Source organism: Xiphophorus hellerii, chromosome 13 (assembly GCF_003331165.1).
Source record: "Xiphophorus hellerii strain 12219 chromosome 13, Xiphophorus_hellerii-4.1, whole genome shotgun sequence".
Taxonomy (NCBI): Eukaryota; Metazoa; Chordata; class Actinopteri; order Cyprinodontiformes; family Poeciliidae; genus Xiphophorus; species Xiphophorus hellerii.
In genome coordinates this window covers 3,791,487-3,818,208 of record NC_045684.1, presented here as the reverse complement: position 1 = coordinate 3,818,208, position 26,722 = coordinate 3,791,487, and the positions used below count along the sequence as shown (strand labels likewise).

The 26,722-nt window shown below is 37.6% G+C and overlaps 2 protein-coding genes across 6 annotated transcripts; one reads left to right on the top strand and one right to left on the bottom strand.

Moving 5' to 3' along the window:
• Positions 1–1,952: 1,952 nt before the first annotated feature.
• On the bottom strand, positions 1,953–12,375 carry epn1b (epsin 1b). 5 transcript variants are annotated; one of them, XM_032581378.1, is made up of 11 exons: positions 12,309–12,375; positions 11,635–11,783; positions 11,442–11,545; positions 10,423–10,578; positions 9,676–9,804; positions 8,801–8,921; positions 8,507–8,682; positions 7,640–8,306; positions 6,962–7,579; positions 4,873–5,025; positions 1,953–4,436 (listed from the first exon to the last, which is right to left on the bottom strand). In XM_032581378.1, exons 3-11 carry the CDS (start codon positions 11,508–11,510, stop codon positions 4,189–4,191), a joined length of 2,337 nt encoding a protein of 778 aa, XP_032437269.1. In that variant the 5' UTR covers positions 11,511–11,545; positions 11,635–11,783; positions 12,309–12,375; the 3' UTR covers positions 1,953–4,188. The 5 variants fall into 5 exon arrangements, with proteins under 5 accessions (XP_032437269.1, XP_032437266.1, XP_032437268.1 ...); XM_032581375.1 differs by having other exon boundaries at positions 6,962–8,306; XM_032581377.1 differs by having other exon boundaries at positions 4,873–5,019; positions 6,962–8,306.
• A 709-nt stretch (positions 12,376–13,084) lies between these two features.
• Positions 13,085–17,829, top strand: necap1 (NECAP endocytosis associated 1). The gene is made up of 8 exons (XM_032581642.1): positions 13,085–13,214; positions 14,144–14,244; positions 14,512–14,616; positions 15,571–15,652; positions 15,818–15,926; positions 16,354–16,501; positions 16,780–16,876; positions 17,252–17,829. Exons 1-8 carry the CDS (start codon positions 13,120–13,122, stop codon positions 17,304–17,306), a joined length of 792 nt encoding a protein of 263 aa, XP_032437533.1. The 5' UTR covers positions 13,085–13,119; the 3' UTR covers positions 17,307–17,829.
• The last annotated feature ends 8,893 nt before the right edge of the window (positions 17,830–26,722 follow it).

The window sequence follows — 26,722 nt, the reverse complement described above, 5'->3', positions numbered from 1 at the left end:
CAGCCATGCTACTGCTAATCCACAAACTGTCCCAACATTCTCATGTTTCAGGTGTGAAACTTTACACAACTTTATGTCATTTATCCAACTCAGACGGTGACGACTTTTCTTAATTTACAGATGAAAGCGTTTTCAAAATGCACTTTAAATTGAAGCTGTTTTTGAGTTCTTATGACAGAAACAAGAAATTCAAAATTTCATACACATAAACCTAAAGGTTGTGGTTTTGTTATAGCAGACATGCATGAAAATTGGAATAATTCTGACCCACAAACAGATTACAGAGTCACTACAGAAAACCAGTCACACCAACAATTTAACCATGAAATCTAGTGAAAAGAAACATTTTGATGTAGCACAGCTTAAACTCCACAGGTTGGTAACATTTCATCTATACTAGACACTGCTGTGACCTTCACTATGACATTGCTTTTTCATTATATCAACATTAGAGACATGTATTATTTATTAATCTTACACAACAATGCAACACTATAAAGTAAATTAACAGTTTACCTTAATTGATACCTAAAGTTACACAAGCATATTCCCCGCATCAGGAAGACAATTTTGACTAATTACTTCCCAAGGAGTCCATCTAAGCCAATAGGTTCAAGTTGTGATAGGCCATCTCTAGATGATAAACTTTAAATGTCAAAATTGACAACAATGAAAGTTTATCACACAGGTTTGATTTCAAAACAAGACTGTTAACACCTTATAACAGATTTTCAGTTTAATCTTACAGAGGCTTAATTAATTCAATGGTTTGTCATCATCATGGAAAATACTCATTATGTTTCCATAATTATAATTATTATGGATCTGGGTTGCTGAAAAAAAGGAGCTTTTCCTGCGGATTATGTTATTTAAGTTGCTTGAGTGAAAATAGGTAACACATTGACTTGACCAACCCATTTTGTCCTGATGTGACACATCTCTCTGCTTTTAGACTCTAAGCTTCTTTCTCCATGAATGTAACAGCTGAGATCCGGCTCAGCTGGATATCCTGAATTACTCAAAAAACAATTCTGTAATGGCCTCTTTATTGTCTTACACCTCTGGAAAATTCAGGACATGCATGTGAATGGAAAGGTCTCTATAAACAATGGTTTTTATTCAAATCTTGCATTTAGATACAGTAAGAAATGTATCGTTTTTATTGATTGACCTTAAAGATCAAAACATAAACGGTAAACGGTAACATACACCACAACGGCAGTTTTGAACAGGGACCTTAAATCACAATTTAAAAAAAATCACTTATTTAAAAATACAATTTTAGATATTATACACAAAATTGATCTTACTTCAAAATGTGAGTATACAGACCAATCATGTGCTGAAAACATGAAAACGTGGTGGTGTCGTAGTGCCTCATTATCGCCCTCTTGCGGTGACTTTTGATACTGACGATATCAGAAGTCAATGTAAATATAAAATTGAGCTCAAAATTATTCATACTGTGGCAGATTTAGATCTATAATTATTTTCATTGAATGGAAATGTATTCTTTTTATGATAGGATATGAAAATTCACCTCCTAAAATAAAATGATGTGCTATAAAACAAGGGGTAAAGCAATAAGCCTTTATATTGATCAGTGCAAAAGCCTTCATTGGGTCGACATAAATCAAATGATCCCTGTTGATGCTGAGCATTTTTTTTAACATGTTTCCACGTTTTATTTGATTTTGTCTCTTAGAATAAGCTTCATCTCTCTGGTAGAAGGTCACAAAAAGCATCTTCATGCAGCTATTTAAGCCAAAGGGTTACTAATAGAGGGCCAGGTGTCCCAACCTTTTCCTTAACTAGATATTTTGGCTCTCTTTTGTTTAAACAGTAAAGTAAAACAAAATTTTGTTGTTTGTAACTTTCTCAATTTGATTACCAGAGATGAAAAATGACATTACATTGTTTTGAAACACAAATTTTGACATAGCACACTATACAGAGGCAACACAATCCATTTTATTTCTCAAACGTACTGTACACTGTCACAGTCTACAACACAGTTTTAAAGGTAAATACACAGCAAAATAAATGTATCTCATACAAAATAAAATCTGAAAATCACACGGTCTATCTGCCAAAATCCTCATAGTCTGAACGGACAGAGGCTGACCTTCTTTCTATCTTTACACAGACGTTTCATCTGCTGTGTGAGGCTTTAAATGACAACCTTCTGTTTAATCGTTTAGGATGAGCAAAACCTGAAACACTTAGAATCCAAGTGAGCATAAATTCAGATTTCATTCAATCAAAATTTTTAATTTCATCCACATAAAGCAGAATATGAACAGGTACCCCCCGAGTTGATTAAAAGAATGCAAACAGTTTAAATGTGAGAAGTTGCATGGCTCAGTATAGGTTGAAACTCAGTCCTTTTAGCTGCTACTGTTCAGTTCCATGTTGCTGGAATCAGAACGACATCAACTGAATCCCTTTATTTACTCTTACAGCAGCTGTTTTCTAAAATACAGAATTTTGTTTCACTCACACACCAAAACTGTAAAGGTCGAACTCACTCTTACACACGCACACACACACACACCCACACATATACGATAACAGGATGTGCTCAGAGTGCATGCATGTAACAGAAAGCAATTTGTTGGGACATACAACGCAGACATGTTCCACTACACGATGAATCCTAATCAGAGAGGATAAAATGGACGCACCAACAGTTACTGAGCTGAATTTTAATATAAGTTCACCTGATCTTCTTTTGTTGGAGGCCGCAGTTGCATCAATAATGTATGAAGCAATAAATAAATTAATAAATATATCCATAAATAGTTAATCTTGACTGTAACACTTTGATATACAGTATAATTCAAGGTTTAGCAGTAATTACTTCCACTATTTACATCAGCACAATATATATATAACTATATACTGCACACTTGCACAGTGTGCACACACTTCACACACACACATCTTCTTTGAACACATGCACACTTGAAGAAAACAAACATATGTAACAAAAGAACCACACAGATACACAGTTACTCTAGTGTTTCCCCAAAGACACTTGAATGTTTCCTTTCCCAGATAAATTTAATGGTTTATCCAGCTGACATGTTTTTTTTATTTGAACAGTTGAAGGAATGAACAAAATACAAAAGGGAAGGTTTTAAGAATAATTTACTATTTCATAAGCAGATCCTGACCATTGTTCATTGTGTCAACAGACGTAGAAGTGGAAACATGCCTTAAATAACAACATCATGGTCATAAAACTGAAAAGCTCCATAATGGTTATTGTTGTTTATTGATATTTAATAACAATTTCATTTGACTCAATGAAATAATCTGTTAAAGCAAGAATGTATTGGTATCGATTATGATCATCTCATTTGGTTCACTGCCTGTGTTATTCTCACTTCCTGTCTGTGGAGAAACACATAGAAATGGATTTACACCTGCTGAGTTTGCTCCAAAAAAGCTAATTGGAGCGTCCCCTGTTCCCAAAATATTCCCCACATTATATTCCGACTCCAACATTCCCAACCCCATTTGTGTTGCAGGTGGTGGCATTCCATATTTTGGAGCGTCCTGAGCTGCTTGAAGAACATGCACAGAAGAATGAGGCATTCCCACAGCGTGTAACGGTTCCCTAAACTGGAGAGTTTCACCAGAGGGACCGGCAGCTCCAAAAGCAGAATGAGTTACACCAGGAGTGGGTGCTAGGCTGGGATCAAAGGGGTTATAGTTTGGGGCTAAAGTTTCAGTGAATGCCTCTGATCTGGCCAAAGGACCAGATGTCATGCCTTTGGATGTACCTGGGAAATGAGTGTGAGCGGTAAGAGGAGGCAGGGGAAGGAGGGAGGGTGGGGTATGCAGTTTGAAGCATTCCAGAAAAGAGACACCAAAGTAGAGCAAAGAGAGGAATGAGAAGATGTCGGCAGGTTACTACACACCACTATCTACAGAGGGCAACTTTACAGCAGGTCATTAACGCTAACAGGTGTTACACACGTCTATATGTGACAGCAAGACCACAAAGGAGGGACGGGTTGGTGCAAAATGATCACAATAAGCATTTCCATATAAACCCATTAATAACTGTTGGTCAATCTTAGCTTCTTTCTATTAACACTTCCTTCTGAGGTGCTTCTGAAAATCACCATGGAAACAGCAATGTTTTGGTTCCCAGGAAAATGAATCATGCCTCCTTAATAATCAAGTGATCTGCAAGTAATACCCCACACAGGTTGTGTCCTTAAGGGTATTTGTGACCCAGAGAGATGCTTTTTTTCTGACCTTACCGATGGCATGTGTCCGGGCAGCGAGCGTGTTGATGAGGGGCTGTTGTTTGGTTTTGGGGTTCGGGGCAAACAGATCGTCCACGTCAACCAGTGACCCCCCCATAGAGCCCAAAAATGAAGCAGTCTTTCTACGGATCTCCTCTTCTTTTGATGTTCGTCTTCCTGAAATCAGATAAAGGTCCAATGCTACTCTAAAAGGTGTTTTCTTTAGGGGCCAGGTCAGAGAGGAAGAGAGAGCAAAGCGGAAGAGAAGGTTAATTGGTTAAGATTGTTAGCTGAATGATGGCTAAAGTACAGATGATGTGAGGAAAAAGTGTTGAAGGTAAAAGGTTTCACATGCAGAAGCTTTACTTTAGAGATGAAAATCACACAATGACAGAAAAAATGGTTTTATACACAAACAGCCACAAATCTTAGATTATAGAATCACAATTTGCCACGTTGCACTAGGCAGCAGAAAAAAAGTTAAGCATTTCATTAGATTACTCACAGGTACAGTGACATAATCAGAGCAAAGCACATTAGACACAATCACAGTATGCTTCATTAAATGATGGATGGATGACAGAAATATACATAAAAAACAGCCATGTTTTACCTGCACCATCACCACCAGCATTACTTGGTGCCCCCCAGGGATCACTGCTTTTAGTTGCTCCGTCTCCAAATGGGTCGCCGGAGGGGGACAAGTCTGCGGGAGGAGCTGGGGTTCCCCATGCATCATCAGATGTGACTGGAGCTGAAGCTGAATGGAAAAATTAAACAGAAGTACATGTTTAAAAAACAGCAACAGCAAAACCCAAGCCGAGTCCAACCTTATAGTACAAAATATTCATTAGGATATATTAACATAAAATAAGTGATAATGGTACTCTGGTTTCCCAAGATATCGGATGTAAAGATAAAATTACTCCTTTCTATAAAGATTGTTCAGTATTTTGTACTGATTGTTCAGTACAAAATACTGATTTTGACCTTCATCGAGTCAAGGTTGTCTACTGAAAAACATATTCTCTTACAAAGAAACCTTTCATTGTGATTAATCAAATTTGTTACAGTATTTGTGATATTTTACTGTAAATATGTAATTGAAAGAAAATAAGTCTGAGAACAAAAAACACCTGTAGGAATTTTGAAGTGACACACATTTATACAAGAGTTTGATTTGAAAGTAGCAGAGAAAAAAAACATTTATATTAAGACTACATTACCTCCAAATGATACGATGGAGAATAAATAAAGTTTGTAAGACAAGCATTTGCTGTTTAATGCTAAGGTTGTTCAACAAAAGGTAAAGAAAAAACCTCAACAATAAGTGAACATTAGAGTCTCAAGACAATGAATCAGACAAAGATCCAACACAGACAGGCTGCTATCTGAACCTTCTGACAGGAAAAAGCCTAAAATCCCTCAATGGCATACCATAAACTTATAGTATCTTGTAACTGTGTGTGTATTAGTTGCAGTTAAGAATAACCAGCTGTAGTGACAGATAACACTACAGTCTGTTATCTGTAGGCTGTACAGATGACTGCAGCCTTTCACTCATGCTCCCAATGGAGTCATGTGTGAAAGGCTTCATCTGAAAGCTAGAGGAACTTCATAATACGAAGCACAAATGTGGGTTGCACCCCAAGTGGTCAATTACCCCAGATAGTAGTTTTATAAATATATCCATTGATTGTGAAAGCAAAAACTGAGCTAAAATACACACACAGCCTGAGACACACACATCTTCTTGTTCATAAACTACTGAAACTATGATGAGTAAAACCTTGAAAAAAGAAGCAGAAATATCTGACAACAGACTAATTCAAAAAACAGTGTAGGCTGCTGAATGCTTCATATTCCTCTCTAATTCAAATAGTTGCATGTTTAGTTCAGTCTGATGAGTTTGCATCCGCCACTTCCTGCAGTATCTGTGAAGGACACACCACCTGTTCTCTTGTTGGGAACACAAAGCAGAGAGGGGTATGAATGTGTTAGAAGGTGGGAGGAGGCAGAGGTACCCAGAGAAAACCAATGCATCAACAGAAATATTGTGAAGTCCGCTGTGGTTCCCAAAGACTGAAAGTGTGAAAGCACTGCCTTTCTGTCACCTGATGACAGATTCATAATTCAATTCTCCCAGTTTGCACTACTATCCACTCAACAGCAAAACCTGTTGGGAATCATCCCACTAGAACAGGGGCTCCTAATTCCAGTCCTCGAGATCTACTGTCCTGCAACTTTTTGATGTATCCACTCTTAAACACACTTCAATCAAATATTCTCATCAACTGTCTCGTCAGCATTTAGTGGTTCAGGTCAGTGTGGAAAACAAGCTGCTCATTTCATTCAGGAGTGTGGGAGAAGAGATGTGGGGCAGGACTTGGAACCCCGCCCAAGAATCTACTTATGGCCCAGATATCTGTGGGCATTTCAATTGTTTGCATCGACAGCAACATAAAAATTTAAGTTATATTCTTTGTAGACAATGTTCACACCACAGCATTATTCTTCCATAAGCCTTTTATATCTCTAAAAGGAACGCTCACGTCCAACAAAGCTAGAAATAGTACAATTAAATGCTGGAATGTTCAAGAAGTTTATGTCAAGGCCCTTAATAAGACTTATCCAGCTGCTGATCAAACTGGAAATGTAAACATCCAAATCAGGTTCCAAGAACAGATTTAAATGTTTCTTACCAGGGGCTCCCCATGGGTCATCGTCTGGCTTGGTTGCATCTCCAAATGGGTCAGAGTCAGCAAGTGGCGAAGAGACACTTGGGTCGTTCCCCCAGGGATCGGCACTCTTGGTTTCCTTTGGAACACTCGGTGCTCCCCAAGCATCAGAGCCTTTGGCAGGCGGAGAACTGGTTTGAGCTCCCCATGTATCTGCAGTTTCTTGGGGCGAACCTGCTGCAGGGGCACTGAAGGGATCCGAAGCAGCCTCCACTGGTGGACTACATGGCACTGTAAATGGGTCCTCTTTTGATGGTGCTGATGACGCAGTAAAGGGGTCATCTCTTGATGTTATAGAAAACGGATCCTCCTTACCCGGCGTTGTTTGTTCACCAAAAGGATCATTTTGAACAGGTTTGGTTGGTGATGAAAATGATGCTTTAGGTGGCGTTGTGGGACCAGTGAACGAATCAGCCTTAGATATTGTTGCTTCTACTAACGGCTCCTCTTTAGGGGGTGTTGATACCGGAGCAGTGAAAGGATCATTTGCTGGGACACCAAAAGGATCATCTTTTGGTGTTGTAAATGGGACGTCTTTTGAAGCTTCAAACGGATCATCTTTAGGAGCATTAAATGGATCATCTTTCGGGGTTTCTTTTAAAGCGCTAAATTGATCATCTTTTGGAGCATTAAATGGATCATTTTCTGGAGTACCAAATGGGTCACCATTGGGGGCTTTAAACTGATCATCTTTTGGAGCATTGAATGGATCGTCCTTTGGAGCACTGAATGGATCTTCCTTTGGAGCATTAAATGGATCGTCCTTTGGAGCATTGAATGGATCTTCCTTTGGAGCATTGAATGGATCTTCCTTTGGAGCATTGAATGGATCATCCTTTGGAGCACTGAATGGATCTTCCTTTGGAGCATTAAATGGATCGTCCTTTGGAGCATTGAATGGATCATCCTTTGGAGCATTGAATGGATCTTCCTTTGGAGCATTGAATGGATCTTCCTTTGGAGCATTGAATGGATCGTCTTTTGGAGCATTGAATGGATCATCCTTTGGAGCACTGAATGGATCATCCTTTGGAGCACTGAATGGATCCCCATTGGAAGAACTGAAGGGATCTGGTTTGTCTTTAGGTGCTGTGAATGGATCCTCATCAGATTTGTCTGCCACAAATGGATCTTCAGTTTTGGCTGTAGCACCCCAAGGATCAGTACTAGGTTCTTTGGGAGCTCCCCATGGATCTGATTTCACTTCCTTCTTCTTCTCCTCCTCTTTCTCGCCACCCCATGCCTCACTTGCTGCATTTTCAGTTGTTCCTGCATCCTCCCATTTAAGCTCATCTTCGCTCATCTTGGCCTAGAATAGAAAGACGGAGTACCCATCAAAACAAAGTCAGACTGTTGATCAGAAAGTTCTCTACCATTTTGTTTTGTTGAGGAATCAACTTGCTTAATTTCTTAAGCTTAAGTAATCCCCTTGAGCTTTAAATCGTATTTAAAAAGTACAAAATTTCCCTGGCTACATCTCAGTTCATAATCTTGTTTTGTCTCACTCACTCGTCTCTCAGCCTCCTTCTTCTCTGCTTCTTGTCGAAGTCGCTCCTCTTTGCGGGCAGCAAAAGAAGCAGTCAAGTCGGCCACAGATGGAATGTTGTCCAAGCATGGAAGTCCCGAAGATCCAGGAACATAAACTGGCTTGTAGTTAGGATCCTTCACATTGTCTGTGGATGATGCTAGTAGGAAGAGATAGAAAAGAAATTAACAAAATATGTATAAGATGCTGACACAAGTAAAGGTAACAAGGGAACCAGAAAGTGTTCAGCAGTCATACTCCAAGTCCAAATATCTTACCAGCAGAACCTTTGGATGTCTTTTCTCTGGTCTTCACAGCAAACTCTCTTTCTTCTTTCAGTTTTTCATCATCCTCCATAAGAACAAGAACGACCTTGGCCTTCTCTCTTACATTCACTCCCTATGACAAATTCAATTATATTATTCCTTAGTTGGTTTGACGAGTTACAGACTAAGCATGGGCCAGTTAGAGGTATCAAGGTATAGCAATGTTTTAAACAGGTTAGCAGTCAAAACAGCAAGTATTTCATTTCCTGCTTCTCCTGTGGTTCATGCAGGTGAAAGTTCCAGGGTGATGAAGTAACACAACACTAAACTTTGGCCTAAAAACAGATGATTATTGTTGTTGAAACTAGAGGGGTTCCACCTATAAATTTAGGGTGACATGGTTTATAGTTGGCAAGCAGCAAGCAGGATGTACACATTATAATATCATTATAAATGGAATAATAATGTGCTATCTTATGATAGCACCAACTACAATAACTTTGAACCTTGATTATCTTGTGTCCATACCATGACACCATGAATAATTTCACCAGAGGTTAATATACCATGATACTCTCATACCAACCCAGGTTTAGTACTGCAAATATGGAAGAAAATGTATAGGAAAACATATAAACATTTTCCAAAATAATGTTTATCTTTAACAATCTTTATTTAAAATTTGCCAAAGCATTCCAAACCGTGAATGTTTCTTCTAAAGGCTTTTACTGAGTCAATCCAATATTGCTTAACACCGGGCCAAAAGGTTATGAAGGTAAAAGGCAATGAATATTTTAGTACCAATAATGGATACTCTTAATGCAGTTCAATAAACCCCCAACTGGCCGGGCAGAATGCTAAAAGCCTGAGATAAAAACAAGCTTCACCTGATCTTTCCCATCCTTTTCCACAAAACGATATTCTGTGAGAGCTTTGACAATGTAGATGTTTTCTTTCATTTTCAGCATCACACGATCATCACCAGTCTTCAGGAGGTACTCCAACAGAGTCAGAGACTGGGAAGAAAAACACAACTCAATTAATTTATTACTTTACCAAGTAAAGTCGCAGATTAGCTGGAGCAGTGATGACATTTTAGCCAAACAGGTGTCACAATTATGAATACAAGCAAAGCGTAATTAAATATCTATGGTCTTGATTAGGACTTCAAAGCACATAATAGTCATTTAATACACTACTAAGATTTCTGGAATTATTCAGATGAATAAAATAAAAAGTCCAGTAGAATGTTGTTGTTTCGAGCAAAACAATTAAAAACCTGTTGTCACAGCAACTCTTTCCAGTGAGAGCAAGGTCTGATACTAAGTGATCCAACTGAGGAGTAGTGGTTGCAAAAATTTTAAATGTTACGTCGTCATTTATTGGTATTAATTTACAAAATGCTTCTGGAGGAAGAGCTGCTTTACCAATTTTGAAAAGTAAAAGAAAAAAGAAAGAAAAATTAATCAATAATGTGTTGGATTCCACATTTCAGGCATTAAAAGATTGAAGCTGTCCTGTAAAAAAACAGATCTCAATGCTAAACAATTACTTCTCCAAGAACAGAAAATGCTCTAGACTGTCAAAAAACACATAGTGTTTTGTTTTAATTTTCTGTTTCTCATCTTCTTCACCTTGTGGATATGTCTCCAATTCTTGTCATCTTTCAGGCGTTTCCAGAGCATTGTCATGATCTCGCTGCAAGCCACCGCATTGTAGGTGAGATCAGAGATGTCAGCCATCTGAGTGCTGGAAGGGCCCCATGGATCATTGGACGTCGCTTCTCTAACCTGCAGAAAAAGCAAAAGGAAAAGTGTAAGGGTGCTGCAAAGCAAAAGGAGGAATACAGTTGCAGCAGCTGAAAAGAAGTAAAGAAACAATGACTTCAGCACTGTGAGAGATTTGACTGCAGTGTATCATTTTACATTGCAACTTTAAAACCCCTCTAGGTGTAGCATTATAAAGTCTCACCTTTACTGTAGAAATTCTGAACAGAGTGTGTTTTCTCCATTTCCTTCATCTTCAAGATTTCCACTCTAATTGGTGTTTGGTGCTCTGCTTTTTTTTCAATTAGTTTTTTAATAGTATGTTAGCTAGTTAACCATTTAAACAATCAAAAGTCTATAAATTGCTTGAATATGAATCTTGATTTACATCAATCCAAGTGACACATTATAATAAAGAAACTGAAGTGAATACAAATTTATAAGACTGTGAATAGATAAGTTTCTGCATGCAGATGTACTATTAAGTGCTTCTATTAATACAGAATATTATATGTTAAACTGATGGACAATAACAAATCAAGACAAGTAAAAAAACAGAGGTTGCTTTTCAAAGAAAGAAAAGACACACACAAAACTTACATGGTTACACATCATAATACTATAAACTGCAGGATAATTTGATTCACATAGATCATGAACAAAACTTCACATCAAATATAACATTTTACATATTTGACTTCAGTCAACTCCCCAGCACATAAAATCATTTAAGGATAACATTTGTGTACAGTTGTGTTGTGTGCTGGCTCTATGGCATGCAGTACACACCTTCATGTCAGGACCAACATCATCACTAAACATTTAAAAACCGGTTGATGCTTCCTGCGGACTCACATAAAAACAACCCAAAAACGTGTTTCTTATACCTTGACCTCGGCCTCAGAGTAATTCTGGACCAGGTTCTTCAGCTGCCTTCGAAGCATTGAAGACGTCATGTTGACCAGCGGAGGTGGGGAATGCGACCAGCAGTCTGTCCAAGAGAAAACACATCAAGCGGTGCTGGACAGATCCAAAACCAGGCATATTTAATCACACATATAAATGGATAATGACAGATACCTTAAGTAAATGCAGCCTCTTTTGCTGAAGTGTTAGCTTAAATTGCTTGCGTGCAGGTTGTAGATCAATGACCTTTCATCTTGTTGTTCTCTCTGCCTCCTGACTGGACTGGTTTTTGTATCAGGGAGTCAGAAACCAGATCCCAGCAGCTGCAGAGATGCAACCAGTCAACATTAAAAGATGCTGCGCCAACGTTTGGATAGACCAGATAATTATGACAGTGACGGTAAACTGGCTCCGGTGGAGATCTTAGCTTGCTCCCTTCTGCGACAAACACAGATCCTCACCTACTGTAGGTTTGCCAACTGTTTTGCTAAGCTATAAGCTAGTTAGCATGGGTGTAAGAAAAAAACAAGGAAAACCCTGGCATATTATAATAAAGCAGGAGGTTAATTGTAAGCTAAAGCAGCTACCAGCAGATGCGCTTACAAGAATAAAATTGAAGAATCATATTTCAGCACCTCGGAGAGCGACTCAAGACGGCGCGCTACCGTCAACATGGCTAACGGGCTACCCTGGGTGTCAAGTTTGCAGGAATTAGCTACATATAAAATAAAATGCTAATCAAAAGACTTATTTTATGTCAAAAACAAGCACTGTTAACAGTTTAAAGTAGTGCTAAATGGTATGGATATTTTGTAAATAAAATAAGACGTATTCGAGAAAAAACTGACCAGAGATATTCAGATATCTTCGAGCAGACGACACGAAGCTACGGTTTCCGCTTCCGCAGATGACCACGCCCCCAACCTGCCCCCCCACCCACATCCAATACTGCTACCTACTATTTATTTATTTATTTATTCATTTATTTATTCATTCTTTGGATAACCTGCTTTTTTCACTCCATGACTACAATGTAAGAATAAAGTATTGATACCAGCTTGTTTAACGCCGAGGTGAAGTAAAGAGGTCTTCTTTATGGCAGGCCATTGTAACTTATAATTAAACCCGGGGAAAAAAAGAAATAAATATATACTGTATATGCATATATAAATATATGCCCAGTGTCTACCGGTTTTCACTTGCATCTATTTGCACGCTGTTTTTTGTTTGTTTGCTTGTTTGTTTTTTGTCTTATTGTTTACTTTTATTTTCAAGGTTCCCTGTTATGGATAATATGTCATTTGATTTCCAATGTGCTGTGTTATGGTACGTTAGTTTGAACATGTTAAATGCAGCTTGAGTCAACACAAAACAAATCTTGTTCTTCTACATGGTTTATGTTTTTAGGAATGGCAATAAAGCTGAGATGATTGGCAGATTTAGTCTTCTTAAGTCTTCTTAACTATTTTAGATATGAACTTAAACACAAATAGATTGCTGAACTGCTTACTTGGCCAATGAAGAACTGAATTATGGCAATTTAAGATCCGGTCTCATTATTACATGACAACATGTCTTGCCATACTCACGAACCCGTTAGAAAAGAGCTGAATAAATGACTCACGACCACGATCCTCCCACATCAGCACTCGGGATAAGATGGCGGCTGAGGGAGAGTACGAGTCGATCCTGTGCGTTAAACCAGATGTCAACGTTTACCGCATCCCGCCTCGTGCTTCGAACCGCGCGTACAGGTAAGCCAACACCTGCGAGGTTAAAGCAGAACCACTTGAAGGGGTTTACTAGTGGTCGGTGACGATCGGATCCTACATCCACATGGACACCAAGCCACAGAGTTCCACTAATGCAAGTGAAACTGTAGTAATTCTGTTTTTTCTGTTCAAAACACGTCCCAGTTGTTGGAGCGCTCCGTGTTTGGCTACTTGCGTGACGCGGTGTGCGGTAAAGGGTCCGTGTTATTTGTCATCATGCTGCCTGGATCAGTACGGGCAGTTTGCCAGGACAGTTCCCGACACTCTCCATAGGCTGGAACTGATTGTTGGAAATGCTGACCCGGGAAACACATTGAAAACTAAATCGAAAGTCTATTTTCCTTTCATCATCACATACGGATTGCTGCGTGTCCATCAGGCTGGTCACTGCATGGGCGGAATCCCCATGCGAGGATCCCGAGGGCAGGAAGGGAAAGTTGGGCCCCAGGCTGTTCTGAGGAGTAATGAACATTTTTAATCTGAAAAGGATGGATTTTGATTTTTGTATTATCAGAACCTGTGCTAATTTCAATATTTAATTTTTGTTGTGCAAATGCCCAACAAAATTGCCAAGCAAGATGATTTTTCTTAATTATTTTTTTTAGATAAATAATCTCATTATATATGTGAAGAATCAGTCAATTTTTGACAGAAAGAAAAGTAAAGTGTTCATGAAACTCAGTTCTACTTGGAGCTTATTGTTTAGTATTTATTTTCAGATTAAAAATGTCATCACGTCGATCACATCAGAGCAAAGTGATACCTTGAGTTAAGTCATTTCATCACTGCACTTCCAGGGAAAGCTGAATAATCATAACAGAATAACCTAACAGAATAATCATACTGTTAGATTGTATAATCCCAGCAGACCTGCAGCTCTGTGACTGTTCATCACAACCGTTTGTCTGCAGGGCTGCTGACTGGAAGCTAGACGCTCCGGACTGGTCCGGTCGGATGAGAATAACGGCCAGAGGAACAGTAGCATACATCAAACTAGAAGACAAAGTCTCAGGTTGGATATGAAACTTGTTGACTTGATGTTTTCTATCGCTCTGAGTCAGACTCCTCGGGTAGTGGAACTCCTGCTGACGCTGACATTTCCACTGAGAATGAAAACACAACTGTGTTAAGGTCACACAAACTCCATGCACATTACATTGCTGTCATTGAAAGCATGTACTTTTGACACTTATGCAGTTTGACACAAACAAGCAGTGCAGATGAACTGGAGCCATTATTCCTCTATAGTTTTTAACACATGTGTCCTGTGGTACTGCAGGAGAACTGTTTGCCCAGGCACCTGTGAAGGAGTACCCCGGCGTCGCTGTGGAAACCGTCAGTGATTCCAGCCGATATTTTGTTCTGAGGATACAGGATGACAGCGGTGAGGATACTAACTGTGCCCTGTCAAAGTATTTACACCCCTTAAAGGTTTTTCCAGTTTGTCATGTTACAACCACAAACTTCTGGGTATTTTAATTCTTTTTTTTTTTTGTATTATCAATTCAAAGTAGAGAAACTTTGTGACACGGAAGGACAAGGATAGATGGCTTTCGAAAGCTAAAATATTTGAAATGAACTTGTATTGATTTCTGAGGAATTAGTTTTAGAACCATCACAACCTGCACTTCCAGCTGCTTGTCTCTGATAGCGACAGTTATGTATGTCTCGAAATAGTTCAGCCTCAGTTAGATTTAATGGAGATTCTCTGTGATCATAAATGTTTAACATTTTTGCACCATGTTACTGAATTTAGGGTGAGACTTTGAATGAACTAAGTCATTCTATTATCTCTCTGGCTGCATGTTTAGGGTTGTTGTTCCAATTTGAAGTTTTTTTTTTGTTCTTCAAAAGGTTTTTACTCCAGGATTTCTGCCAATAACAGCATTTGAAAATGGAAAGAAAGTCACATTTTTGTCTCACCGAATCAGAGCACATTTGTTGTTTCCAAAACAAGATTCATGCAAACATAGGACTTCCATATGTTTCATAAATAGATTTTTATAGCTTTTGGATATTTTGAGTCTAATTAATTTGGTGACTTCTGAAGGGACCTGATTGCATTGGATTTTATTTTGAAGTAATGATGAGTTAAGTAAATACACTTGATTTTTTTGTTTGTAAAATGAAAAGCATATAATGTGTCTTAACAATTAGGTTCTGCCTTTAGTTGCTTTGTCAAATAAAATACAGGAAAGTTTGCTGTAATTTGATATATGTGAAAAGGTTTAGGGATTATACATTCTTTTTGCAATGCATTGTTGGTATTTTTATCCCACATTTCTACTAGAAACCTGTAAACAAATCCACGTTTTCTCACACCATGTGTTGCATGCAGGCCGCAGTGCTTTCATAGGAGTTGGCTTTGGGGACCGAGGAGACGCTTTTGATTTCAACGTCGCTCTGCAGGATCATTTCAAGTAAGCAAGAAGGTTCAGTGTGCAAATGTATGTTCAGCTTCAAAAAAATGTTAAAGAATAGAATTTTTGTCTAAACTTCCTTATGATCTGATCATGTAAGTTTTCACAGCTTGTTTTATTGGAAAATTCTAAGTGAAAATTCTTTGTGTTTTTGGATCTTTGTAGGTGGGTGAAACAGGAGAGTGAAATCAGTAAAAGCAACCAGCTCGGGGATTCAGGACCAAAACTGGATTTGGGTTTTAAGGAGGGACAGACAATCACACTGAATATAGGAGTAAGGAAATATCTGGATTTTCCTTAATTCCCTGATTTTTATAAAAAGTTAAGCTAATGGTGAAGCCTTATTTCTGGAAATCCTATGCAACTCCTTAACATAGGAGTTACTAAAAATACAAACTAATACAGTTCAATTGATAAATTTGGTATAAAACTAACAGAAATGTATCTAAAATACACAATAAATATCATCCTTGTCAAAACTAGTAATTGTTAAAATGTTTTGAAAACAAACACCAGTGAAATCAGCAATGATATTCAATATCATTGCTGATTACCAAACTCAGTTTAAACAACTTTGTTTTGTTTGTATTTTTTTTTGCAAAGTTTGCAAAGTAATAAATATTTAACTTCTGACCATAAACATGCTCAGTTTTTTTCTCTCTTCAGCCTTTAACTTGGCTTTCTCTTTGTTCCATAAACAGCAGGGTAAAAAGAGGGATAAGCCCCGTCCACAGGGCTCAGCGGGGGTTGGACTCCTGCCACCACCACCTGGAGGGAAGATAGCTCCGCCTCCTTCGTCTGGCTCATCTAACCACAACACTGTTCCCCAGACAGCTGGCACAGCAACAGGTTAGTAGCACTGTGCTACAGCTGCACCACGACTGTATTGTATACATGAGCTCATATGAAAACTAATTGGAGGAAAAATGAATAATCTCTGTGCATCAGACCTGGGAATCATGGAAAAATCCCACCTTGTGCAGCTTTAACCTACATGAGTAACCCATTTTCTCAGTCAGAATGTTAATTAGAGAATATCTCTCTTTCGGCTGCATGAAATGAATTTTAAAAAGTGTGCCATCTGTGAGCTGCATGAAGTGATTTTCATATTTCTTTGTCTCTTTCAGGCTGCCTCTTGGAGTTGGACAGCAGTAACTCCAACACAGTGGTTCAGTCCAATCAGAGCTCAGATCTACTCTGGGGAGACTTTTCAGCTCCAGCAAGGTAGACCATGACTTCACTGGTGTTGGAAATTTATTCTTATTATCTATTTATTTATGTATTTATTTATTGGCCATCTATATAGATGTGGCCCTATATCTCGCCACATTTTGTCAGAACAAATGTGACTAAAAGTTTGGTTTTTTTTAAATAATTTTTCAGTGGTCTTTTTTGTCTGGGTGTGAATACGTTAATAATAACAATACAAATAATACATTTGATGATTTAGTTATTTCATTTTATATTCTATTCTTTTCACAATTTCAGAAATTATGATTATGTATTTTTAATCTTCAAAAAGAAAACCGTTTACTTTTATTGATGTGTAAAAAAAAAAAAAAAAAACAACTAATCAGTTTGTGTGTTTTGGACTTCCAGCTCTGTTTCTCCTCCATCAACGACTCAAAGCTCCACAAACTGGATCCAGTTTTGAGCCGTCGCTTCTCACATCAGATGTGATGTTTCATCTTGCTGCATTCGTGTCCATGGCTTCCTGTGAACCTCTGAGAGTATCTCCCACACCATCACCCTCCTCAGAGCAGAGATTACACACCCCATTGTTCTGTCAAAGCGTGTATTCCCTCTCAAATCCTGCTGACAGCAAATGAAGCATTAATGACTTAAAGCCATGAAATTATATGAGCCATCTGCAACAGTATATAAGGGCTATGTGGCAGGTGTTACTCCTTCATGTGTTTACATCAGTTCGCCTGTAGGGGTCCCTCTGAGCAGAGCTTTCTTTTTTGGACAGAGATGGATTTACATTTTGTCTGTGTGACAGCGCCCTCTGCTGGCACCAAAGAGTACTAAATGTCAACAAATACAGTTTCTTATCGCCCTTTTAAAAGTGCTGAAAATATGCAAAAAGCAAAATGGAGCTAAAGAAAAATACTAATTTAAGATAAATTATATGAATATGTATATATTCAGTTAGGACTAGCTCTTATTTATTTATTTTTTGAAAAACAAAATGCAAGACATTTTTTTTCGTTTTATAACAGCAAAAAGCAATTGAGAAAAGAAAAGCTACACATAACTTTGTGTAGCTTTGTCCTTTCGGCTGAAATTATTTCACTGGTTCTAAACCACTTTAATATAAATGTAAATGCAATCACATGACCATTAAAAAATGTGTATTTGAAAACCAGTGTGAAAATTAAAATATGTATTTTTAAACCACTGGCTTTAAAAAGTTGCTGGTGTTTTAGTTTTACAGAGGAATTAAAATTATGGTTTAGCATGCAGAATTTATAGATATCACTTAAAGGTGATGGTGATATTATTGGGGAGGTTTTCTCATAGACATACAGATACATCTGTGCTTATATGGGATTATTAGGTCCACAATTTTATGGTTATATAGTGTAAAATTATATGCCAATGTCTTACATTGGCATATAATGTAAGACATTGGCAGCAAAAACAGAACAGTTTTTGCTGTTCTGTCTACAGCAAAAACAAAAGTGGTTGGAAATCCTTCTTTCCATGATATATATACATATCCAAATTACATAATCTCATGTAATCTGGTGAAGATATTGGATCAGAGAAAAAATATTTCTCTTTCAGGATATCATAGAGAGGCTCTTCTGTGGTGGCTATTGTCAAGTAATTGTTCTGCTTTTGGCATTTAATGCTTTTGGCATCATCACTGTCACTAAATCGTGAAATTTAATTTAAAGGAAGCAGTGCTGCTACACCTTTTAAACATCCCTTCTGATTTGATTAATGTAAGTTTAAAGAAAAAGTGGACTGGAAGTAAAACGTTTGGTTCAGATACAAACAGGGCTTTTTGTCTTGGCGGACTGATGTTGTGCTGCACAATAAAACAAATAATTGCTCCACAATTGGATTTGTAAACAGTTTTAATGCCCTCTGATATGTGGAAAGTTATCATAAAAAAGATTTTAACAGTGAAATACCTTGAAGGCTGGACTGCAAATGTGTGATGTTGTTGCAGAAGACGATTTTATTTTAGGTGAAGTTGTTTCCTGTGAGCTTGGACGTGCATAAAAACTGGAATGAGCTGGTGTGGCCTGGAAAAATAAACATTTTCCAGTCAGGATTCTGAAAACTCACCAGATGTGTCAACATGTCCTAGAATGAACTGAGCTGTTTGCTGCAGGAGATGTGAGAGGAGCAACCTGAGCACTGGAGGAAAAACAAAATGATTGTGTTGCTTCATTCTGAATGTGTTAATGGCAGCAGATGAAATGTTGATCTTTTTGCTCTAAAAGTCTTATTAATTTAGACAAAGTTTACATTAATTTATTTGAATTGTATTATTGACTGTGATTTAAAATTATCTGCGTAGGTATTGAAGATGTGCTGTGATCAGATCACATATTCTGTAATTGACTGGCATTGAGATATAGGACTGACTCGTTTATGTTGTCATGTGTTATGTTTACATTACTCATGTTGCCAGATCAAATATCATCTCCTTCATTTATTGCTTCTTCCATTCTGGATGTAAATTCACTGGACTAGCTCTTGATTTATGACTAGTTTAATGACAGAGAGGCAATAAAACCTTTCAAAGGATGGATGAAGTTTGTACTTTTCTTTAACCTTTTTGTACCCTGTCTGTCAGGATCTGTGTTTTTCTGTGTTTATTTCGAGTTTTCTGTGTCTCCTTGTTGTCCTGTTCTCCCCTTGATTAGTTCCCAGGTGTTTCTTGTTCCCTGATTACCTCCTGTGTATTTAGTATCACCTGTGTGTCTGTGTCTTTGTCGGGTCCTCGTCTCGGTTGGCGTCTTGTCTGATGTTGCGTCAGTCCATTCGTTTCTCCTTGTCGCTACCTGTGAAGAGCCCTGGTTTCTGCTCTGCAGTGATGCTTTCGTTGTTGGACTACATTTCTGGATCAGTTCTGTCATTAAATATTCTTTATTTCACTTACCTGGATCTCCTGGCGTCTACCTCACCACCTCACACCACTGCAATTTGTGACACTGTCTCTTTTACTTTGATATGTGATAGGGATACACAGATCTGCCACTTTATTAGGTACACCTTGCTGCTATTGGGTTGAACCCCCTTTTGCCTTCATACCTTCCTGTCTGCAGCAATAATTCTACAGGGCGCCATCGTTCCTCTCCATCGGATCTCCATCTATGCTCTGTGAGATGGAGACCCGGTGACTATGGAGAACACAGCAAAACTGAGTTTTTGTTTGTGCATCCAAATGAGGAGTTTGACTCTGATTCCGCTTTGCTCTCGATGAAAACTTTTCAAATGTAAAATATAAAAAGAGGAAGACAAGGCTGAATTACTGCCAGTATGTATCAAATTAACTTTGACTGATAAGCGATGTGGGAGAAGAAACTGTCTCTGTGATGACATGATGGTAAAAACCTTAACAGTTTGTGTCCAGGATGTGTAAGGTCTGCAGAGATGATAGCTTCCCTTTTCCTGATCCTAGATCTTTACAAGGCCTAACAAATGAATTAGTAACAGGTAAAGTATTAACTATTGTATCTATACATCAGGTCTGTACTTTTTTTTTAACATTTCTGTTTTTTTAGATTGTTGTGGGTTTTCGTTTTTCTTTTCTGCCTTAAAAGTGAAAAATACTTGACATTTTAATTTTCTCTAACTTCTAAATACATTGAACATTGAAAATACATGGCCATGAACCTAAAGCAGAAAGGTTTTATGAATGAAAAATCCCAGTGTTTCATATACCTATATTTAAACTCTTCAGATTATTCAACCCTATCTGTCCTGGCTGCCTCAAGCTGGCAATAAACACTATGTACTCTAAGAAGCTTGTTAATGAGGAAACGGAGACAGTCATAGTAGAAGTGAGAAATGTTGTGAGACATTCGGACATGACTTCAAGGAGCTGCAACTTTTAGCTCTGCTGACAGACAGAAACAGAGAGCATCAGACAGCTGGACAGGCGGCGAGCGGCTCCGTAAAGATTCATCAGGAATTCGATTCCTCTGGTTCAGAGTGTGTGATCAACTCAGATCACACACTCAAATATCAGTTTGCATCTAACCTGGTATTCGTTTACAAAATATGCAATATCATTGTGTCAAGGTGCATCAGCCTGGTATTCACATGATGGGAAAGGTCAGTGTGAGAAAGGTTCAGTGAAAATTTTTTCACATTAGCATTGTATAAGAGTGTATCATGTTTTATTGGTGGATGTGCTATGATAGTGGCATCTTATTACTGGAGAGTTGCCTCCAATCAACATGGACATTTGAGGAATTTGCTTCAGATCTGATGTGTGAAAGGAAAATTAATCAACTGGACCAATTCTTAAAGGAAGTATGTTCAGAAATCTGGTCACAAGAAACTTGTTGATGGATATTAAACAGTTTGCTTGAGGTCCAAGTTGCCAAAGTACATTTAACCAAATATTACTGGCAATGTATGTATATAAGTAACCCGGGTATAAATTTTAACTTCCATTCCCCCATTATCTGGTTTCTCCACACCCTGACCATTTTAATTTCAAATCTCGCGATATCTTTCATATAATGTCAGCGATTCTCGCGAGATTTCCACACAGCCAATCGCTGTTGGGAATCAGTGTCACATGTACCATCGCAGCCTATCTGCTAGGTGTATTAGCAGGAGCCGGGAGGTATGAAACATTAGGACGCGTTGGGAGGAGCAGATTAGTTGAGTTAATCTAATCTGCTTTAGATTAGTTAGTTAGTTGAGCGTTGTGTCATTCATCATTCACCTTAAATCAATATTTGTGTGAGATAAAACTGCGGAATTGGTGAGTGTTTCCGTGTGTGATTTAGCATTAGCTCATTGTCACTGGTTGTCGGTGTAGCTGCTAAATGACTGACCGTTAACCCATTTGATGGACAATAAGGTGCCTTAAATATTTATTGAGCACTTGTTTAGATTTGGTTTTTTTACATTTCATGTTGACTAATTTATATGGTGCATATTTATTGGATTTTTCATGGATGTAATTTATATTGAATTTTATAATTATTGAAAATGCATATTAACTGAAATGGACTGTTTTAGAATTATTTATAGTGCAAAGAGTGCCAGTTAATGAATTTGTGTGCACACTAGAATGTTTTGAATATTTATATGTACATACTGAGAAAATGGTCTGTTCATTATTCAGGCCAGGTGCGATGGCGAGCTAGAACCCAAGAAAAGATTGCACTTTTGGTGCTGGAAGACTTCTGCTTCTCCTGCCAGGCTGGAGGCTCCTTGCAGCTAATGAACAATTTTGTCTCCACTCTGATCTGACTTTAGTCAGCTGATGACCTGCACTGCACCAAGCATTTTAACTGTAATCTTCTTGGGGCCTCTAATCAACCCCAGCTTGGAGGTAGATGAACTGAAGGGTGTGGGTCCATTTATGTTGGAACTGTGGGATTGATTTTGGTTTTTGTTTATTGTTTTTTTTTTTTCTTTCTTTTTTTTTTGCGCATTTTTATATGGCCATTTGGATGTTTCCACTGTTGTAAATATGTATATAATTTTTTCACACTATAAATGCAAGGCACTCGCAACTGCAAACTTCTGGTCTGCTCCTTCATGAGTCGCACTTACCTTCTGTGAAAACTAGCCCATTGATCTTATTGGTCACAATTCATTTACATTTATTGAAAATATAGTAAATTATCTTTACAAATATGCTACATATATACAGCCATATTCAATAAATCAGATTGTTGAATATCAAGGTTATTTTGTCAGATTAAAAGTACCTTATAAATGTAACCTTAAAGTAGACATTAAACATACTTTTTATGAAGCACATAATTTTGTATTAAAATATTCTTTATTGGTCTGATGTAATGCTCTAATAATGTTTCATTATCTGTAAGCAGGAAATCATCATAATTAACAGAAATGAAGCCTTGTAAACATCACTACGTAAAGTATTTCATCTATATAATAGTGCATCATATTTTTCATTTAGATCATTTAGCCAAAAAAAGAACTTCTCAATAATACCCAAACCATTGAATATGACTGTATTTAAGTTTGCATAAATCAGAGAAAATCCAGAATAATTTCAAACGTACAGCAAATCATTAAAGCTGTTTTTTTTTTGTCTATTTCACCCTTGAAAAAGACAAATTCAAATATATTTCCCATATCAGTTATGAGTGGATGAGTGGATGGGGATGTCTGACAGGAACTGTATGTCTGGATCTCAGTGCTGCTCTGATTGGACTCGGCCCACGCTGTCACACATCCAACACATCTCTCCAAGCCACCTCATTTGTCATTTTGATTAATTATTAAAAGTCTAGTTTGAATTACAGACAGACTTTTCTTACTCGCAACACCACTGCAGCTCTCTGGCTCCTCTTCCAGAGAGCTCTTATTAGCAACAGTTTCTTATATTTCAAGGCACAGGTTGTTATTCAAGTATAAAAATTTATAACACGAGGTGGGTTTTTTTATTTTAACAGGTTTGTACACTAAAATGCAAAGATAAGTTCAGGATCAGATGGAAAAAGTCAGGATTAAAGGTTTTGAATGTGATGTTTTCAGTAAATACTTTAATATTGTAACTTTTTGTATAATATACCAAAGGTAATCAAATGTTGGGAAAATATTTTACGCCACTTTATAGGAATCCACTTTATCTGATAAAAATTAAAATCAAAAGATAAATCCATTATATATTCCGAGAATCACAAATCATATATCACTTTTATGCATGTACCAATGTCTCAACGTTCTTACCTCAAAATCTGGCATTTTTCAGATTCCAGGATAGTTTCTTCTTCTTAACTTTCTCTCCAATCTGATCTGGTCAGAACAGACATGACAGCTAACATGTGGATTAGGTCACTTACACCAATATTAGCATTACCTTTAAAAGATAGATACTTTAGCATGACATAAATTCTCATTAGACCAGTAAATATTCAGTTTGGCTTGGGGTTCTGATGACAACATTCTGAGCAGCTGCCCAGAGAAAGTTTGGTTCAGAAAATGAGATGTGCTGAAGAGATCTGCTTCCCTCCTCCTGATCCAAATGAGGTTTCAGCATTTGGTCTCAAGTGTTACTATCATATAGGTGTAGATCTTCTGTTATGTTTACAGCCATGCAAATAGTTTGAGAAACTATTCTTTGGCATAGATTTGTAAATTTATAAGGAGGAAGTTTTTTTTTCATCAAAAAGCAGGTAGGAATAATTACCACTATGTCTGATCCCACCTGTACTCTGCCTGGTTGCTGTAAATTAACAGAATAGTGGATTAGTGGAAACAAAAATCCCTCATTTTATTATCACAAAGTGAAACTGCAAGAGGAAGATGAAATAATTTTAACACAGAGTTTGTGTTCTTATTGCAGTCTTAGCCATTTCTTTATCAAGTGACTAAAACTCGCAAATACAATGCAAAATTTATTAGTTTTTAATACCAACTAAAGGTAATTTATAACGATGCCAGAGAAGTGTATCCAAATGTTTACCTTTCTGTCATTTCTGCTTCGACTCTGCTCATGCAATCAAACATTTGACTTTACTCAGCCTCCTAATTTTCCATGAAGTTATCTGCCGAAATGAAGCTTAATTAACTGGTTTGTCTTAAGGTTAGTTATGACTATTGAAATTTTTAATGTGATAGACCAACTGAAGCAGTGCATATTTATTATTTAATGAGACAGAATTTGGCCTTTGCAGAAAAGTTACAAGGAGGTTTGAGTGAAAACTAATGCTGTTAATCACCATTAACATATGATCACCATGATGAAGCCAGGTGGTGACGGCATCAGGCTGTGGATGTGCTTTCCTTCAGCAGGGATAGAAAACCTGGTCAGAGTTGATTACAACCCAAAAATTAGCTGAATGGAGGGCGTTTGTAGACAAAACATCTTGAGACGTCTCAGAACACTTGAAACTGGAGTGGAGGTTCAACCTGTAGAGGGAAAACAATGCTAAACATAAAGCTAGAGCTGAAATTGAATAGTTCAGAGCAAAAACAAATTTTTGTTTTTTTTATGGTTAAAGATTAGATTTTAACCGAGCTGAAAATCTGTATCAAGACTTAAAAACGATTCATTGTGTATGCGCTTCAACAAGTCTGAGCTTTAACTGAGCTTTGTAAAGAAAAATTAGCATAAAATCCATGTAAGGGTACAAACCTGGAAGAGAAATCCCCCCAAAAGTTCTGCAGCTGTAACTGCAGTGAGAGGAGGTTCTGTAAAGTGTCACCTTGGGGAACGAATAAAAATGGATGCCACATTTTCAAACTTATTTATCCAATGAAACTCTGCGTTGTTTTGGTCAATTCCCCTAAAATCCATTAAACTTAGCTGATGTTGTATGAATACTTATGCAGGGAACTTCATAAGGAGAAATTCCTGTGGTGGAGTTTGGATCAGGCTACTTCAAAGGCCCCCAGCTTGTGATTCTGTAAGGTCGGGAAGTCGTTGTTGGGTCAAACCAGGAGCTGCTGAACTTCATGACTCTGGTTGTATAAAAGATTTAGGAGCTGCTGGGTGAAGCTGTAACAGACATGGGGTCAGAGCTAAAAGGTTAAATCTTAAAGTCTAGAATTATGACATTTTATCCTGAAGGTGGCTTAAACACACTCTACAAGTTGATTTGGATGTCTGTTGGGTCAGCTTCTGGGACTGTTTGTTAGCAAATGCATTAATTCCTCGTCTGTGTCTTTTTATATTTATTGCCTTGGTGAGATAGCAATGAAAATACCAAACATGTCAAACTTTACAGTGCAACATTACCCAGTCTATTTGCAATGGTGTTTTTTCTCTGTGGAAGTGATGAAGGAAGAGAACTTGGAGCAATGAAGAGATAACAGTTACAAGATTTCATCCTTTTTTATAACTTCCATGTCTCATTCAGACATGGAATTATGACATAAAGTCATGTTATTTAAATTAGAACATACTTTCAGATTAAAGGACCTTCTGAAAATAACATTCAAGAAGGTGTTAAAGCAGATATTTTATTTCTAGGCTTATTCCTAGCTTACATAGTTTTTTGAAGAAGAAAAGTCTTTTTATTGGAACTTGGCACCAGTTTAATATTCAGCTGCTGCAGATGACCTTTCTCTGACCTTACTCCCACTTCTACTGTCCTTCTCTTTTCAACACATGTGCTAAAGATCAGATATTTTCTGGCAAACACATTACATGGTAGCCTTTCTCCCACATTCTCATTGTGAGAAACACAGTCAGGATACTAGATTGATATTTATTGGCAGAGAAACCAGGACTAGGCTAAAACTGCGTCCATCTACTTTATTTCCTGGTTGCGTCATTCTCTCAGTGCAGCTGTGACCTTTACAAAATATAAATGAAAAAAAAGTGATTCCTTTAATGATGCTTGTCAAGTCTCAGTGTTTCATGCCAGTTCTGAGATCTAAAAATGATCCAGCGGATTGCGCTTGCATGATCATTGAGAGTGTGACTTGGCCGGACGATGAGGCTAAAGATTCTGGCACGTCTGTGGTGCTGAAAGGTTTTAATGTCAAACTGATTACTGAATGTCTATTTATGAAAACACCTGGGGAGGCTTTCCTGATGGGCGTTACAGTGTGTGGTATATTCACATTGGTGTATAATCTTACAAACGCATTACAGAGGAATAATAAAATGATTATGCTGTTAAATCTTAATGTCTTTGATTCATTGAAAACTTGATAAAATTCTTTAAGGTAGTTTTTTTTTGTAAAAGATTAAGAGACCTGACTGTGATTGTAAGGAAACTGAACTCTAGACGGGTTTATAGTTTCAGTCTACATACCATTCATGACCCAGTATGACGTATTCTCCAAAGTCTAGATCCAAATATATCACAGAGCTCCACAGACAGTGTCTTACAAGGACATGGTAATATTACATCTCCACTAAACAGTCATGATCCACAGGTG